A 20107-nucleotide genomic window follows, 5' to 3' on the forward strand; every position below is an offset into this window, starting at 1 on the left:
CCTTCCTTCAATTCTACCTGCTTACTCTTATTCTCTTTAGTGACTTCTTCCCTTCCCTTCTAATACCTTTCCTCCCAAGCATCAAATAAATTTATAGGAGTAAACAGTAACTCAGCAGTCAAACAGAACAAGAAGTAACATGAGCAACTTGAAAAAGCAAGGAAGAAAAGGAGTACAAACAATGCAGGACAGCCTAAATATTCAGGAGGACCTAGAGTCATCAGAAAAATGGTCATATAAAGAACTCAAGGAACACCTTACACAGATGGAATGGAACCTTAAAGAGGATACAAGACAGCAAATTCAAGCAGCGAAAGAACACATTGAGAATGAATTACATAAACGGATAAAAGAAGAAGTTAAGCATCTTTATCAGGAGATAGAGATTATAAAAAATAATCAAACAATAATTCTAGAAATGAAGGAAAAGATAAACCAAATTAAAAACTCAATCGAGAGTATCACTAACAGAGTGGAGCAAGTAGAAGCAAGAACGTCAGATAATGAAGACAAAACATATCATCCTGAAAAGAGTCTAGCCAACTCAGAAAGGCTGGTAAAAAATCACGAGAAAAACATCCAAGAGTTATGGGATAACATAAAAAAACCAAACTTACGAGTCATCAGGATAGAAGAAGGTACAGAGATTCAAACCAAGGGAATGAGTAACCTGCTGAATGAAATAATTACAGAAAACTTTCCAGAAATAAAAAAGGAAACAGATATACAAATTGAAGATGCATACAGGACACCGAGCACACAAAATCACAGTAGACCAACGCCAAGACACATTGTGATGAAGATATCCAATATATAGAACAAAGAGAAAATATTAAAAGCTATAAGAGAAAGGAGGCAGATTACATTCAGGGGTAAAGCAATAAGGTTAACAACGGATTTTTCATCACAGACGCTGAAAACGAGAAGATCCTGGAACAACGTATTTCAAACACTGAAAGACAGTGGATACCAACCAAGAATTCTGTATCCAGCAAAATTAAGCTTCAGGTATGACAACGAAATAAAAATCTTTCATGATAAACAAAAGTTAAAAGAATTTGCAACTAGAAAACCAGCATTTCAAAGCATTTTGAGCAAAACACTACACGAGGAAGAAATGAGAAACAATAACCAAAACCATCAGTGGGAAGTGCCTCGGTAAAGACAGAGGGCAAGGGGAAAGATAATCATGGAAAAACAAACTAAATTTTTTTTAAAAAAGGATGAATAATCAAACATGGCTGGAAGTACAAACCATATATCAATAGTAACTCTGAATGTTAATGGCTAAAACTCTCCAATAAAGCGACATAGGCTGGTATCATGGATTAAAAAAACAAATCCAACAATACGCTGCCTCCAGGAGACACATCTGATTGGAAAAGACATACACAGGCTGAAGGTGAAAGGATGGGAAAAAATATACCACGCACACGGTCCTCGTAAGCAAGCAGGGGTGGCCATCCTCATATCGAATAAAATTGACTTCAAGACTAAGTTAATCAAAAGGGATAAAGACGGACATTATATACTGTTAAAAGGAACCATTCACCAACAAGACATAACAATTATCAATATTTATGCACCAAATAATGGTGCTGTGACATTCATAAAACAAATTCTCCTCAAGTTCAAGAATCAAATAGACCACAACACAATAATTATGGGTGACTTCAACACACCTCTCTCACCATTGGACAGATCCTCCAAACAAAAGTTGAATAAAGAAACTATAGAACTCAATACCACAATCAATAACCTAGACTTAACTGACATATATAGAATATATCAACCATCATCAAATGGATATACTTTTTTCTCAGCAGCACATGGATCCTTCTCAAAAATAGACCATATATTATGCCATAGGGCAACCCTCAGTAAATATAAAGGGGTGGAGATAATACCATGCATTTTATCTGATCATAATGGAATGAAACTGGAAATCAATGATAAAAGAAGGAAGGAAAAATCCTACATCACATGGAAAATGAACAATATGTTACTGAATGATCAATGGGTTACAGAAGACATAAAGGAGGAAATCAAAAAATTCTTAGAGATAAATGAAAATACAGACACAACATATCGGAATCTATGGGACACAATGAAAGCAGTTTTAAGAGGGAAATTCATCGCCTGGTGGTCATTCCTCAAAAAAAGAAAAAACCAACAAATAAATGAGCTCACACTTCATCTCAAAGCCCTAGAAAAGGAAGAGCAAAACAATAGCAAATGTAGCAGAAGGCAAGAAATAATTAAAATCAGAGCGGAAATCAATGAAATTGAAACAAAAGAAACTATTGAAAAAATTAACAAAACTAAAAGTTGGTTCTTCGAAAAAATAAATAAGATCGACAGACTTTTAGCCATGCTAACAAAGAGAAGAGAGAGAACTCAAATTACTAACATACTGGATGAAAAAGGCAATATCACAACAGATGCTACAGAAATACAGAAGACAATTAAAATTATTTTGAAAACCTATATTCCAATAAAATAGAAGATAGTGAAGACATCGATAAATTTCTTAAGTCATATGATTTGCCCAGACTGAGTCAGGAGGATACACACAATTTGAACAGACCAATATCAATGGATGAAATTGAAGAAGCAATCAAAAGACTACCAACCAAGAAAAGCCCAGGACCGGATGGGTATACATCGGAGTTTTACAAAACCTTTAAAGAGGAATTAATACCAATACTTTTCAAGTTATTTCAGGAAATAGAAAAAGAGGGAGCTCTTCCAAATTCATTCTATGAGGCCAACATCACCCTGATTCTGAAACCAGACAAAGACACCTCAAAGAAAGAAAACTACAGACCAATATCTCTAATGAACCTAGATGCAAAATCCTCAATAAAATTCTGGCGAATCGAATACAAAAACACATCAAAAAAATTGTGCACCATGATCCAGTAGGATTCATCCCTGGGATGCAAGGATGGTTCAATATATGGAAATCAATAAATGTTATTCACCACATCAATAGACTTAAAGATAAGAACCATATGATCATCTCGATAGATGCAGAGAAAGCATTCGACAAAGTACAGCATCCCTTTATGTTCAAAACATTAGAAAAACTAGGGATAACAGGAACTTACCCTGACATTGTAAAAGCTATCTATGCTAAGCCTCAGGCTAGCATCATTCTGAATGGACAAAAGTTGAAGGCATTCCCTCTAAAATCTGGAACAAGACAGGGATGCCCTCTCTCACCACTTCTACTTAATTTAGTCCTTGAAATACTAGCCAGAGCAATTAGACAAAAGAAATTAAAGGTATAAAAATAGGAAAAGAAGAAGTTAAATTATCATTATTTGCGGACGACATGATTCTATACCTAGAAGACCCAAAAGGATCTACAAAGGAACTACTAGAACTAATAAATGAATTCAGCAAAGTGGCAGGATATAAAATCAACACGCATAAATCAAAGGCATTTCTGTATATCAGCGACAAAACTTCTGAAACGGAAATGAGGAAAAACACTCTATTCACAATATCCTCAAAAAATAAAATAAAATACTTGGGAATCAACCTAACAAAAGAGGTGAAAGATTTATACAATGAAAACTACAGAACCCTAAAGAGAGAAGTAGAAGAAGATCTTAGAAGATGGAAAAATATACCCTGTTCATGGATAGGAAGAACTAACATTATCAAAATGGCGATATTACCAAAAGTTCTCTATAGGTTTAATGCAATACCAATCAAAATCCCAACGGCATTTCTTGTAGAAATAGATAAAGTAATCATGAAATTCATATGGAAAAATAAAAGACCCAGAATAGCAAAAGCAATTCTCAGCAGGAAGTGTGAATCAGGCGGTGCAGCGATACCAGATTTCAAACTATATTACAGAGCAATAGTGACAAAAATGGTACTGGTACCAAAACAGGCAGGTGGACCAATGGTATAGAATAGAGGACACAGAGACTAATCCACAAAGTTACAACTATCTTATATTTGATAAAGGGGCTAAAAGCATGCAATGGAGGAAGGATAGCATCTTCAACAAATGGTGTTGGGAAAACTGGAAATCCGTATGCAACAAAATGAAACTGAATCCCTTTCTCTCACCATGCACAAAAGTTAACTCAAAATGGATCAAGGAGCTTGATATCAAATCAGAGACTCTGCGTCTGATAGACGAAAAAGTTGGCTCCGATCTACATACTGTGGGGTCGGGCTCCAAATTCCTTAATAGGATACCCATAGCACAAGAGTTAATAACAAGAATCAACAAATGGACTTACTTAAACTAAAAAGTTTTTTCTCAGCAAGAGAAACAATAAGAGAGGTAAATAGGGAGCCTACATCCTGGGAACAAATTTTTACTCCTCACACTTCAGATAGAGCCCTAATATCCAGAGTATACAAAGAACTCAAAAAATTAGACAATAAGATAACAAATAACCCAATCAACAAATGGGCCAAGGACCTGAACAGACACTTCTCAGAGGAGGATATACAATCAATCAACAAGTACATGAAAAAATGCTCTCCATCTCTAGCAGTCAGAGAAATGCAAATCAAAACCACCCTAAGATACCATCTCACTCCAGTAAGATTGGCAGCCACTATGAAGTCAAACAACAACAAGTGCTGGCGAGGATGTGGAGAAAAGGGTACACTTGTACATTGCTGGTGGGACTGCAAATTGGTGCGGCCAATTTGGAAAGCAGTTTGGAGATTCCTGGGAAAGCTGGAAATGGAACCATCATTTGACCCTGCTATTGCCCTTCTCGGACTATTCCCTAAAGACCTTAAATGAGCATGCTACAGGGATACTGCCACATCGATGTTCATAGCAGCACAATTCACAATTGCTAGACTGTGGAAGCAACCCAGATGCCCTTCAATAGATGAATAGATAAAAAAAATGTGGCATCTATACACAATGGAGTACTATGCAGCAATAAAAAATGACAAAATCATAGAATTTGCAGGGAAATGGATGGCACTAGAGCAGATTATGCTTAGTGAAGCTAGCCAATCCCTAAAAAACAAATACCAAATGTCTTCTTTGATATAATGAGAGCAACTATAAACAGAGTAGGGAGGAAGAGCAGGAAGAAAAGATTAACTTTTAACAGAGACATGAGATGGGAGGGAAAGAGAGAGAAGGGAAATTGCATGGAAATGAAGGGAGACCCTCATTGCTATACAAAATTACATATAAGAGGTTGTGAGGGGAATGGGAAAATTAACAAGGAGAGAAATGAATTACAGTAGATGGGGTAGAGAGAGAAGATGTGAGGGAAGGGAGGGGGGATAGTAGGGGATAGGAAAGGTAGCAGAATACAACAGTCACTATTATGGCAGTATGTAAAAATGTGGATGTGTAACCGACATGATTCTGCAATCTGCATTTGGGGTAAAATTGGGAGTTCATAACCCACTTCAATCTAATGTATGAAATATGATATGTCAAGAGCTTTGTAATGTTGTGAACAACCAATAAAAAAAAAAAAAAGCACTTCTCATTTTACCTTTCTAGCTCTGATTGCTTTCTTCCTTTGATTCATTTCAATATAAAACTCTTATTCAGGGCTGGGATATAGCTCAGTGGCAAAGCGTCTGCCTTGCATTCGCAAAGCCCTGGGTTCGACCCCCAGTTCCAAAAAAAACAAAAAAAAAAAAAAAAAAAAAGAAAAAAAAAAGAACCTCACCAAAAAAAAAAAAAGATTAAAAAAAAAACTCTTATTCAATATAAAAACTCTTTACACATTTTATTTACTATGTACAAAGATGCTGCTCTCTGCCTGAGAGAATAGTAATCCAGTTCCCTAAAGCAAGAGAGGTCATAAGCAAACACTGTAGAAAAAAAAAAATGGGTGAAAGGAAAAGAATCAGGTGAGAATGGTCACTAGGATACAGAGGTGAGAGGATCCAGGACACAGGAAAATCTCTACTGCCACCTAAGTGATGGCCATTTCATTTTCCCTATGTGGCATGAAGGTTTCCACAAAGAAATCCTAATTTCTTCCTTCAGAATTATATGACTATAAACTGATATTGGCTACATAAAGAACAGGAATTTGAGATTTCACTCAAAGGAGGGACAATTTGGGAGGATAGGAATGAGCAACAGGGATAGATGGGGTAAGAGGCAGAAGGCATCAAAAAGGGAGAAGATGGCAATGAACACTTCTGGTTGGGGGTCAGCAAGTTATTGAAAAGTAGAGAAATTTAAGAGGAGCAAAAGAAACCTTAAGTTACCTGGCTATTTGCCTAAGACCCTCTTGCCTAGAGCCTAATGCTAGGAGAACTCTGAATAGCAATTCTTGCCACTGAAACTCTAGAAGGACTGATGTCTTACCTTTAACAAACTATAATTTTAATAATTTAAAGACATGAATATGGCCGACATTAGGTTTTTTGTTGTTGTTGCTTTGTTTTGTTTTTGTGGAACTGGGAATTTAATCCAGAGGTGTTCCACTACTGAGCTATATCCCAGCCTTTCTATTTTTTGAGACAGGGCCTCACTAAGTTGCTGAAGCTGACCTCCAACTTGAGATCCTCCTGCTTCAGCCTTCAAAGTCACTGGGATTACATTTAATCCTGTTTATAGTCAGAAAACACTTCATATGGTAAAATGTACTTTCCTACTATGTCTTAAACCTTGCCAGACAGTATCTAACCTAGCCCTGGCTCTTGTAACAAAACAAATACATGGCATTTTTAAAAAATGTGTTATTTCCATTTTGAGACTAATATCCAATAAAAAAAATGCACAAAATTTCTTACTTTTACAATACAGAATTTTCCCCAAAGCTCTGAAGAGAAAAAGAGAAGCATCTTTTCCACCAATAGCTTGAATCTCTTGATTTTCAAAACTCCTATCAGGTTTTTTGACTCGCTTTGATTTTGACAGCGCAGCATCTGATTTTAATGATACTCCTTTTTTCCTTGGCCACAAATTGCTCTCTCCTAAATAATATACACCAAAGTGACAATAGTTTAAAATAAAATCAAAATATGAAATTAAAGTTAAGAACATTTCAGTTAATTCCAATTAAAATGTTTTTTTTTAATAGACAATAATTATAAAATACATGAACTGTGTCAGAGTCCTCTTTGGGAGGCTAGTAAAAATGGAAGAAAAAGGGGCTGGGGTTATGGCTCAGTGGTTGAGTGCTTGCCTCGCATGTGTGAGGCACTGGGTTCAATCCTCAGCACCACATAAAAAAGTAAATAAATAAAGATATTGTGTCCATCTACAACTAAAAAATAAAATATATTAAAAGAAAATGGAAAAAAAAGGTTATTTAAAATAATCTCATAATCTCCAGCACCAAAAGAAAAAAAACTCATGATGCCTATTGCAAATTTTCACATACATAATGACACGTTAATGCAATAGTATCATCTTGGTTTCTCATGGTGTTATATATACCTTACCGCCTTTGGTGCATGATATACACTATTTAATCCTCACAGCAATTCTATGAGGGAGGAATAATTATAACAGTTAAAGAACTGAATATAAAGAATTTAAGTAACTGGCTTAAGGTCAACAGTGAATAATGAGAACCCAAGAAGTCCGGATTCAAATCATAGTATTTATTTCATTAGGCTGATCAGAGAATTAAATTGGAAAAACCATGGAATTGCTCAGATACTTCTTGATCTACTCAAAAATTATATTCTTCACTTTAAAACTTCTGAGCCCAGAGCAGTAACGTTAGGACTCCAAATTGGTTCATGTTAATTTTTCTACCTCATAGATTCCAGCACTAAACTTAAGCATGTTTGTTTTGTTTTTTCCATACAAATATGTGAAATTCTGATTTTATTTTTAAAAAATGTTTAATTATTTGTGGTACTGGGAACTGAACCCAGGGATGCTCCACCAATGAGCTATAGTCCCGGTCCTTTTTTTGTTTTAAAACAGGGTCTCACTAAATTGTTGAGTCTGGCTTTGAATTTGTGTGGTAGTCCTGCCTCAGCCTCCTGAAAAGGTGGGATTATAGGCCTTTGCTAGTGTACCCAGCTTACTTAACTTATTTATTTATTTTTGGTACTGGGGATAGAACACAGGGGCACTTAGCCACTGAGCCATACCCCCAGCCCTTCTTTGTTTTTCTAATAGACAATAATTATAAAATACGTGAACTGTGTCAGATCCTCTTCTTTAGAGACAGGGTCTCACTGAGTTGCTTAGCCCATTACTAAATTTCTGAGGCTGGCTTGCGATCTCCTGCCTCAACTTCTGGAGCCACTGGGATTACAGGCGTGCGCCACCACACCTGGCACTTCCCTTACTCTTTATACAACCCCATGAGATAGGTTCTTATATAAAAGGTGAGAAAATAGAGGCACAAAAAATGAAGTTACTCACACAGGCCTACCCAACTGTTGCTAAGGCTGACCTTCAAATTTTGATCCTCCTATCTCAGCCTCCCAAATTGCTGGGATTACAGGCGCATGCCATCATGCTTGGTAGGCCTATCCACTTGTTAAGTGACAGAAAGAGGATTTTCCCTAATAAGTGACTTTAAATAATTTTAAAAAGCAAAGTAGCAAATCATATAAATGAATCCAGGTTTATCTCAAACAGACCTAAGTTCTCTGCATCAAGCTTCAGAGGTACATATGTAAACAATGATATATTCATAAAGAGGTGTATATTCATGTGTGTATGTATAAAATTTTAAGTCACTGTATCAATATAAGTGTAGATACGTATAATCCCCTCTTACTGAAGATATGTTCTAAGAACCTCAATGGATGCCTGAAATTTCAGATAGTACAATGCTCCATGTACTGTTTTTTCCTACATATATAACATACACAAATTTAATGCCTTTCCAACTTAAGTATTTATCATGTACTGTGGCCATATGCAACTTTTATAAGTTTGAGGTGTGACAACAAAACTAGCACAAATTTCTTTTCCCTTTCATATTTTCAGGGGTAAAAGATTCCTTCGTATCAATAGATCTTAGCAATCCCAGCATACAAATTTTTTTCTTTCCTCATTAAGACAAGAACTTTCAACTTCTCACTTAAAAGCTAGCACTTTATGATTTCTCCTTGGCATATATGAACTGCCAGCATCACTACTCTTGCACTTTGGGGCCATTATTAAGTAAAATAAGTTTCCTGAATTGTGATGCCATGATAGTTGATTTGATAACCAAGATGGCTCCTGACTATCAGGCAGTGTATAAACTGTGGAAACAATGGACAAAGGGAAGATTCACTTACTGGGTAAGACAGCAAAAGATCTCATTGGATTATTCAGAATGGTGCAAAATTTAAAACTTGTGAATTGTTTACTTCTGGGATTTTTAATTTAGTATGCTGAGACTGCAGTCAACCATATATAACTTAAACCACATGTAAGGGGAACTACTGTATATCAATTATAAGTTAAAATGTTTAATTTAGGTTGGGATTATTGCTCAATTGTAGGGCATTTGCCTAGCCATGTCCAACATCCTGAATGTGATCTCCAAAACAGCAAAAATAAATAAATACAAATTTAAAAAAAGGAAGAAAAAGATTAGTTTGATTTCATTTCATGAATAATTAAGAGAAAGTCATTCATCTATCTAATGCTATACAAATGTATCTTTTATAGTTACCTTTTGAAGAAGAAAACTGGAGGCTGTTTATTGCACTTCTGATGTCACCAGAACATCCTTGACAAAGCAATTCTAGAGAAGTTTTATTGGGGACAATAATTTTTCCTCCGTTCTAAAATGAGAAAATTAAAATTTAAAAAGACTTTTTCTTAAAAGAAAAAAAAATTGTAAAGTTAATGGAGGTGAATTATATTCTTTCAAACTTAAATGGCAAAAATATCTCCATGTTAAACACTAGTGTTTCAACTTAGCATAGCTTAAGATAAAATTCTAGAAGTATTAAATATTGTTTCTGTCTTTACTTTGACCAGGTTATATTTCTAAGTTCTTGTTTTCTCACTATATGTATACATGTACACATGCACACATACATAAATAAGGCTGTTTCATATATGTCTATTTTTAAGATATGTATGAAAATCTAAATATATTCTATATATGTTTATATCAGTTTACCATATCCTTGTAGTGCAATTATAAGGCAAGAAACTTTTACCTACCTCTCCTTCTTCAGAAATCCCTAATGGTTTATTGACAAATGACTTATGTGACCCTTCATTACTTATCCCACTTTGGATACTGTAACAACTGATTATAGTAGAAAAATAATACTATACTACAATCCTTCAATGTGTAATTTTATTTTAAAATTTACTAACCAAACTGTTGCAAGAGTTCCTTATGAAAAAGTCTCCTCAAATCCCAAACTTTATCTTAAGTGTTAACATTTAGTTAGTATCTTTCCAGACCTAAGCTCTTCTCAAACTTGTGGGCTCAAGTGATCATCTACAAAGCCATCTAAGTGGTCGGGACTACAGGAGTGTGTCACTATGGCCAACTATAGTTTAATTTGTTTTATAAATTGCAAATACTTTCTTATGTGCTCATGACTATGTTTTAAATTTGTTTCATTTAACTTTGTTAATGCCTTCTGTTATTTCCTAAGTTTTACATTTTTTAAAGTAAATCTTACATCAGTTATTCTTTATGATTTTAGGGATTTTATTTCTTTCCCCTCTTCAAACTCAACATTTTTCCTTACATTCTTCTAATATTGATTTCTGTATTTAAACATTTAATTCACCTAGAAATTTCTTATGTGTATAATATGAAGTAAAAATACAACTTTATGGTTTTATCTATGTATATCAAATGGTTTTAACACCATTTTTTGACTTAAAGTCTACTTTCCCCAGAGACTTAAAATGCTACCTACATTATATAGAAAATTCCCATTTACACATGTAGATCTATGTCTGTGCTGTCTTCCCTTTTCATTCTTCTATTTTATTATTGTGCCAATATGACACAGTCATAATATCTATAGTTTCAGATTATGCTATATTTAGATAGTCAGTCTTTCCCTTCATTGTTCATTTACAAAACTTTCTTTCTCTTTGCTGTGAATTCCTGTTCCAAATTAACTTTTACTTTTATTACTAATACATCTAATCAAAAATCATTTTGCTGAACTGGGTGCCATGATGTAAGCCTGTAATCCCAGTGACTTGAGAGGCTTAAGCAGGAGGATTACAATCCAAGGCAGTCTCAGCAATTTAGGTGAGACCCTATCTCAGAATTTAAAAAAAAAAAAGGGGGGGGGGCTAGGGATGTAGCTCAGTGTTTAAGTACCCCTGGGTTAAATCCACAGTACTCTATCACCCCCCCCCCCCCGCAAAAAAAAAAAAAAACTGTTTTGAGGGCTACGAGGTAGCTCAGTGGTAGAAAGTATTTTAGCATGAACAGGGGCTTGGATTCAATCCCCAGAACCAAAATTAAAAAAACAGAAAACCAAAAGTCCTTGGTAAAACACTGTTTTGAGACGGTATTTGTTTTTAAATATTTCTAAATATAGCTGGGCACAGTGATGCACGCCTGTAATCCTAGGGAGGCTTAGGCAGAAGGATGACAAGTTCAAAGGCAGCCTCAGCAACTTAGCAAGACCCTCAGCAATTTAGTGAAACCCTCTCTCAAAATAATAAAAAAAGGGGTGAGGATATAGCTCAGTGGTAAAGTGCTCCTTCAATTTCTAATAACCCCACCTCCCCAAAAAAATCTAGATATGGATTATTTGCCAAAAAGAAAATGCAACTTGAAATCACAATCCTTAGAGGCTAAAGAAAATCCCATGAATGTTAATTATTACAAACATACAAATGTGACTAAAATCACGTAAGATGCCAACACTTTTAATATAATTAAGGTAAAAGACATGAGAGATTAAACCGTTCTTTACAAATGCCTATACTACATTATCATTCTTGGAGAGCCTAAGGCAATATCATAACATATGATCTTATATATGCTTGAAGGACTTGACTAGTGCATTTATTATTGCTTCTGTGACATAAAGTAACAAGGATGACATCAAAACTATACTGGTTCTAACATTCTTTGACGTCAATTATTTAGAGTTAAGTATGTTAATTACATAACAAAATATGGCATCTCTTTCGACTATACAATATAACTTTTTGTGTGTGTGATTCTGGGGATTGAACACAGGTCCTCACATATGCTTGGCAATTGCCATACACATAGCCCCAACAGTTGTTATTTATTCATTAAAATGTTTAACCCTCAAAACAACCTCTTCCTCGGACATTTCCCTCACTTCTTGTAATTGCAACAAAAACTATGTGTCATGCAAGATCTGGGTGATTTGTGGCGGTAAGACAACCTAGAACCATATGGCTGGAAGAAGTTCCATCAATTTATTTTAATATCATCGCAACTTGGAAGACAGAAAATATGATGTATCAAAAGTGACAACAGCTATTTTACAATAAGGTAAATACTATTAACATTACTTACTGAACTGTATACTCTTACATGGTTAAGATGATAAACCATTATTTCACTTTTAAAATTTTTATTTTTGGGCTGGGGATGTAGCTCAGCGTTAGTGCGCTCGCCTGGCATGCGTGCGGCCCGGGTTCGATCCTCAGCACCACATACCAACAAAGATGTTGTGTCCGCTGATAACTAAAAAATAAAATATTAAAATTCTCTCTCTCTATCTCTCGCGCTCTCTCTTTAAAAAAAAAAAAAAAAAAATTTTATTTTTGCAATGCTGGAGATTGAACTGAGGCCTTGTGCATGCTATGTAAGCTCTCTACTACTGAGCTATGTCCTGAGCCTATGGTATGTCTCATTGCCACAATTTTTAAAAAATGTATGTTTGTGTTTAACTTTATTTATTTTTTATGTGGTGCTGAGAATTGAACCCAGTGCCTCACACATGCTAGGCACTAGACGACAACCACTAGACGACAACCCCAGCCCCTACATGTGGCTTTTTATTTATTTATTTATTTATTGGTTCCAGGGATTGAACTCAGGGGCACTTAACCACTGAGCCACATTCCCAGCCCTATTTTGAATTTTATTTAGAGAAGGGTCTTACTGAATTGTTTAGTGCCTCACTTTTGCTGAGGTTAGCTTTAACTTGATATCCTCCTGCCTCAGTCTCCTGAGCTGCTGGGAGTATAGGTGTGCACCACCACACCCAGCTTGTATGTGTGTTTTTAAATGACAAGGGGACAATAGTAGAAATGAAATGTTGATGATTAAGATATCTAGATTCCTGAAAATACTTTCTTGATGATAACAATTCAGAGCCATAAGACAAGCAAAAGGAAAATTGTAGAAAAAGGTTAGAGAGCTTTTTAATTGATATTTCTTACATTTGCTAACATGAAATGCCTTATAAAATTTTTGAATCCTAAAAACGAAAACCACGTCTCTAACTCCTCTAGTTTACAAGTTATATAAGTGGGGCTTTCTGTAGCTACAATGTAATATTAATCAGAGAATTACCTTATTAGCTTCTATAGTCACTATTCGGTTAAGAAATTTCATCATAATTGTTGGTGCCACAGGGTTGAAACTGTAAAGTTTTATAAAGAAAGATGGTGTTAAATGATTGATTTCAAATTATAACATGTATGTAAACATTATAAGCAGAAATTTATTTCTCACCTAATGTTTGCGATAGAACACTCTTCTTGAATTTCTTTGGGAAAGAGTAACCTATGATTATTATCTCCACTGGCACTGTCAGAGATTATAAATATAAGAGGACACCGGCCAATCTGTACATACTTCCTAAAATAACAAAAACCAACAATGTTGACATTTAAGCCACTTGACATATAATGACTTACTTAATTACCCACCCTCCTGCTTTAATGGTATGGATTGAACCCAGGGCATCATACATGCTAGCTGAATACTACATTCATTAATCCCAAACCACAATGCAAATACAGAATACTGTATTTCACTAATATTTACCTTAGAACTTCATGTAAAGTGTGAAAGTCTCGATAAAACTGATTAGGTAAATCCTATTAAAAATATAAGACCAATATTAGTATTAGTATTCCACTGCATACTTATTTTCAGATTTATATTTATCAAAATAAGAAGAAATTTTATTTATCCAATGTATTTTAACCATAATTTTCAAATAAATTATGAGAAACATAAAATAGCTGTTAGCCTAAAGTAAAATGTACTAACGAATACCTCAATTTTCAGATCAAAGTTCTCAGGGTCACTTTAGCAGCTACAGTACAGTGAGAAATAATTTTCCAAATATTTCCTTTGTTTTTCTATACTTAGGCTATTACATTTGTAAAGTCTATTAATTTAAAGCTACTCTATTGTTAACCTACAGCTATGTTATTTAAGTTTACTGAAAAAGCCTTTATGTTTTGGTAATCACAAAGCAACTATTATTGATACTACATAGGGAGTTAATGTTAACACGTAAGACATATCTCACAATTGTTTACTAAATAGCTATGACAGGGTTTTAAAAGGTCTCCTTACTTCAACCAGAATTATCTTCTTATCAGTTCTCAGATCATCTCCAAGCATTTGTAATTTGTTATATTTTGTTGCTCTTAGTAGAAACTCTCTGAACACTGCTATCTGAGATTGATATGGAAATGAATGGAAGTTTGATTCTGAAAGAAAACACATTTATCACTTTAATTTTCAACAAATTAGACACTAATATTATACACAATTATACACCCATGTATAAATTTATTTCCATATACATGATGTAGCCCACAATATGTTAAGATTATTTTATAATGAAACAGTCTCCAATACTGTAAAATTGTTCTAATTTAAAATAGCATATTCATTTCAAAAGACAAGGATCAATACTGACAACACTAAATTCTCTGTATCGATGATGTATCGGGGTTAGCTGACTTTAGAAAATAGCTGTCAGTATAAAATTCATACAATTGGTAAAAATATCTCTGACTTTGGATGACACAATTAAGACTCTTGAAATGAGGGCTGTGGTTGTGGCTCAGGGGTAGGTAGAGAGCTCGCCTGGCACGTGCGAGGCCCTGGGTTGGATCCTCAGCACCACACAAGCATAAATAAATAAATAAAATAAAGGTATTGTGTCCAACTAAAAAATAAAATATTAAAAAAAGACCCTTGAAATGAATGCAAGATTATAATTATTGTTGATAATAAAGGTTTAACAACAAAAACAGGATGGCTGATTTGTCAACTTAGGGACAAAATGTCTCTTAAGCTATGTTTCACATAGAAGACTTTAAATAAAGATTTATCTGTCAAAAGTAATGTTACTATTTGGAAAGCAGCAAAAATTCCAGGAGCATGGGGTACTTGCAACAAAAAGTTGTATTTGCCAAATATGGTATACATAGAGCATATTAAAGAAGAGCCTGAAGAAGAGGTTTTTGAGGAATACTCTACATTAAAATGTCTTTCTGAACAACCCCTTTTACTTCTTAATGGTTTAAGAGATTATGGCTACCCCCAGTTTAACCTTTTATAGTATAAGCAAAACTACAAAAGATTAAAATGATAGTGCTCGTCAGGCTTGGTGGCACATGCCTGTTATCCCAACAGCCATGGAGGCTGGGGCAGGGATTGAAAAGTTCAAAGCCAGCCTCAGCAACTTAGTGAGGCCCTAGGCAACTTAGCAAGATAAAAAATAAGGGCAGGGGATATGGCTTAGTGGGTAAGTACCCCTGGGTTCAATCTCTGGTACCAAAAAAAAAAAAAAAAAAAAAAAAAGAGTATATAAACATGTGTGTAAAGTTATAATGCTATTTTATAGCTTTAAAATGTTATAATGATTATTTTTTTGATGTTTGTCTTAAATCCTCATTCAAAATTCAAAGACCCTCTTTGCCTTATGTTTTGATCTAATTTGATTCTCACAAGTATTTACTAATCTAAGCTATCTTATCAGGAGGCATATTCCTTTAACACATCTTTTTTCTTTGTACTGGGGATTGAACCCAGTAGCACTTAACTATATCTGCAGTCCTTTTTATTTGAGACAAGATCTCATTAAATTGCTGAGGCTGGTCTCCAATTTGCAATACTCCTGCCTTAGCCTTCCTGAATTGCTGAGATTACAGGCTTGGCTACACACGTATGTATATACACACACATACACACACACACACACATATGTATATATATATATATGTGTGTGTGTGTGTGTGTGTGTGCGTATATATATATATTTAAGGACTTTATAGTTTTACATAGTAGTTGGGTTCATCCCGACAAACTATACATGCATAGAAATTGATTTCAGTTTTGGCTAACAGATCTTAAAGCTTGATTTCCATTTAAACAAATGAAAAGAACTTACACTTTATAATCTCCATAAACATTAAAATATAAGAGTTTGTTACCTAACAAAACAGTTAAGATTTAATCCTCAAGGAATGCCATTCTCTCCTAAGAGCACCTTTCCTTTCTATTGCTGAGATTACTCCCCTTGGAAACTGGAAAGTATGGGAAAAATGCACCCATTTAGCTTCATTTGAAAGCTCCATTAAGCATAAGTTATTCCTGCTATTACAATGTCTTCACAACAAACCTTACCAAAATTAAATATGTCCTTGAAATCATCCTTTTGGAAGTCTGGTAAAACTGGATTAATCCATTCTTGAACTTGAATACCATGTTCTTTTGACAGTATTTTTATAGTTGTTGTCTTTCCACATCCAGGAGGACCTGTTATTAATAAAATAGATCCACCCTAAAACCAAATATAAACATTAATTAAAAACCAAAATCAGGGCTGGCATTGTGGCTCAGAGGTAGAGTGCTCACTAAGCCTGCATGAGGCACTGGGTTTGATTCTCAGCACCCACATAAAATAAAGGTACTGTGTCCACCTATAACTGAAATATTAAAAAAATAAATAAACCACCAAAATCATGTGGAGCATGCCTGTCATCCCAGCAGCTTGGGAGGCTGAGACAGGAGGATATAAAGTTCAAAGCCAGCCTCAACAACTTAGCAAAGCCCTAATCAACTGAGCAGAGCCTTCTCTAAATAAAATATAAAAAGGGCTGGGGATGTGGCTCAGTGGTTAAGAGCGCCTGATTTTTTTTTTTTATTGGTTGTTCAAAACATTACAAAGCTCTTGACATATCTTATTTCATACAAGAGCGCCTGATTTTAATCCCCAGTACCAAAAACAAAAACAAAATCATGAAGGCCAGGGTGTAGTTGAACAGAGTGATTGCCTAACATGCATGAGCCCGGGGTTTGATTACTAGCACCACAAAAAGAAAAAAACAGAACAAAAAGAAAAAAGCAAAGCATGCAAATCACTAGAATGCTACAATATTAATTTTGAATACTCCTTCTAAATATTATTTATTACTTTTACAAATATTTATTGAACATCTGATAGAAGTATACTAAATTTCACAGTTAAACAAGTTTTACGTAAAATTAGAGAATGTTAATTCCTAAATAACAAACCCCTTTTCTGATAATACCTCAATTCTTAAATTACATTCTTCTCATGGACTGTTCTGTAGGCAAATTAAAACCACCAAACTTTTGCTAAATTAAGGCAGTAAAGCCTGAAACAATGACTTTTAGAGGTTCCTGAACTCGTAAAAACCAATCTTAATACATAAATTTGCAACAGAACATAATTTAATATTATAAAAGCAAAACATTCTTTTTTGAGAGACTTTGGATATTAGTTTCTTTTAAAAAATGTATATTAAAATGCATATTAGCAGGGCATCATGGTGCACACCTATAATCATAGCAACTTGGGAGGATGAGGCAAGTTTGAGACCAGCTTCAGCAATTTAGAGACTGCCCCCACCCTCAAAAAGTGGAGGGGGGATTGGGGATACAGTTCAGTGTAAAACATCTCTGGGTTCAAACCAAACAACAACAACAAAAACATATTTACCAGACATAGAGTTTGTGGGTCTTAATATCATTAACTCATACAGTAAAATTTATCTACTTTTTGGTACTGGAGATTGAATCCATGGGCACTTTATCACTGAGCTACAGCCCCAGACCTTTTTATTTTTTATTTTGAAACAGGGTCTTGCTAAGCTGCTTAAAACCTTGCTAAACTGCTGAGGCTGATCTTGAACTTGGAATCCTCCTGCCCTAGTTTCCCTAGTCGCTAGTATTTTAGGTGTACAACAGTACCCGGCTTTATACAGTAAATTTGATTACAAGGTTAAAGCTAAAAATGTATGAGGGAAAAGATTTCCTATATGTAATGATGGGTTGTAATACTTGCTCATCCGTTTACCTTTATTATCCGGTGTAGGTAAGGGTCTGTGTACTTGAATCTAGAAGACAGCCAGTCCCACTTTTAAATAGGGCAGTACATGAGTTATACGGTTACTGGGCCATGAGAGTTCAGTGTTAATCAAACAGAAATATAAATTAAATAAGGCATATAAAACTGATATGTTGACAAAAATGTGACCAAAAGTTTACAGCCACCCAATTCTGAAATTTTCTTAGGAACGGCAGTTTAGTATTCTAATGTATTCTAATGAATGAACTTCTGACTACTTCAAATAATGAGAAATTACTATACTGTCAAGCAAATCAGTTAAAAAAAAAAAGGAAGCCCATACATTTGAAGATAAACTTTTTTTTCACATATGACAGCTAAGTGTCTGTTTTATAGCACAGTAGTTAGAGCCATGTGACAGATGTTTTGTTGACAGTAATATAACTAGAAGGTCATCTCTTCTGTTACTGGGGATTGAACCCAGGGATGCTTAACCACTGAGCCATATCCCTTGCCCTTTTTATTTTGAGACAAGGTCTGGCTACATTGCTTAGGGCCTTGCTACATTACTGAGACTGGCTTGGAACTTTCCACCCTCCTGCCTCAGCCTTCTCAGTCAGTGGGCTTACAGGTAAGCACCAACATGCCCAGCTCATCTTTATTAAAACACTGTAATAGCTGATGTGGTGACGTATGTCAGTAATCCTAATTACTTGGGAGGATGAGGAAGGAAGATCAAAAGTTCCAAGCCAGGTGCTTTCACCACTGAGCTGCATCCCCAACCTTTTTATTTTGAGATAGGGATTCGATAGGTTGCTTGGTTTTGTTTGAACCCAGATTTGGGTTCCTTCCTGCCTCAGCTTCTGAGCTGTGGAGACTACAGGTATGCATCACTGTGCCCACTTATTTTTTATTCTGAAACTGTCTTGCTAACCTGCTAAGCATGGCCTCAAATGTGCATGTGCAGCTCCCCAACTTTTTTTTTTTAAATGTCTTTTAATTACTAAATCATTGAAACATTTGTAAAATGAAAAGTATATGATTGGTTAAAATCCAACATCTCGGTGGGGGAGATTTTAGAACCGTAGAGGAATATTTCCCCCAATACTTCTATATGTACACACCTAAGTTTGTCCAAATGGTAGCATAATAGTAACACCTTCCTAGACTCAAGACATGATAACGTTTATACTAAAAGAATATTACTAAGTGAGAAAACATTGTGGACAATAAAAAATATAAACTACCAGCTTGGGTACAGATCAAAAACAAATCAATAAGACAAACCTTTGATATAAGAGATAAGTCAGAGTAACTACCTAAGAATCTGTACTAAGAGAGATGAGTGAGATTTCTGAGATATCAAAGGCTGACACTGAAAATCCACCTCAAATACATTATCTTTTTCTTTATTTAGGTTTTTAAAATTTTATTTATTTATTTCAATTAGGTATATATGACAGCAGAATGCATTTTGATTCATTGTACACAATTGCAGCACAACTTTTCATTTCTCTGATTGTACACGATGTAGCGTCACACCATATGTGCAGTCAGACATATGGTGTGATGTACTTAGGGTAATGATGTCCATCGCATTCCACCATCTCTTCAAATCCATTATCTTACCCTAAACCATACAGTTAGAGCCACATGCCAGACAGAAAGGAGCCTGACTCAAGAAAGAAGGATCTGTTCTCATCAAAGCATCTAAAATACCACTCCTTCATCTCAAAGTTGAAAATTTAAAGGAAACCCTAATGCAAACAATGGACTTTGGCTGTCAGTGACACATTAATGCAAGCTCATCAATATTAACAAATGTACCAACCTGGTGGAGATGTTGATAACAAGTGCGGTTATGCACATTTGGAGGCAAAGAATATTTGAAAAATCTCTTATCTTCTGCTCAATTTTG

The 20107-nt window shown here is 35.0% G+C and overlaps 1 protein-coding gene across 4 annotated transcripts in view; it reads right to left on the reverse strand.

The window, feature by feature from the left end:
* The window catches only part of RAD17 (RAD17 checkpoint clamp loader component), a 43457-nt gene that overhangs the window by 15986 nt on the left and 7364 nt on the right, over window positions 1–20107 (reverse strand). For all 4 annotated transcript variants that reach the window (XM_081298235.1, XM_081298234.1, XM_081298236.1 and 1 more), the window contains exons 5-11: window positions 16503–16659; window positions 14439–14575; window positions 13899–13951; window positions 13584–13709; window positions 13422–13491; window positions 9603–9714; window positions 6760–6942 (exon numbers count right to left, since the gene is read on the reverse strand). In XM_081298235.1, the coding sequence (XP_081154361.1) occupies window positions 6760–6942; window positions 9603–9714; window positions 13422–13491; window positions 13584–13709; window positions 13899–13951; window positions 14439–14575; window positions 16503–16659 (838 nt within the window). The remainder of the gene's footprint in view (window positions 1–6759; window positions 6943–9602; window positions 9715–13421; window positions 13492–13583; window positions 13710–13898; window positions 13952–14438; window positions 14576–16502; window positions 16660–20107) is intronic.

Source organism: Spermophilus citellus, assembly GCF_964194105.1.
Source record: "Spermophilus citellus genome assembly, chromosome: 1".
Taxonomy (NCBI): Eukaryota; Metazoa; Chordata; class Mammalia; order Rodentia; family Sciuridae; genus Spermophilus; species Spermophilus citellus.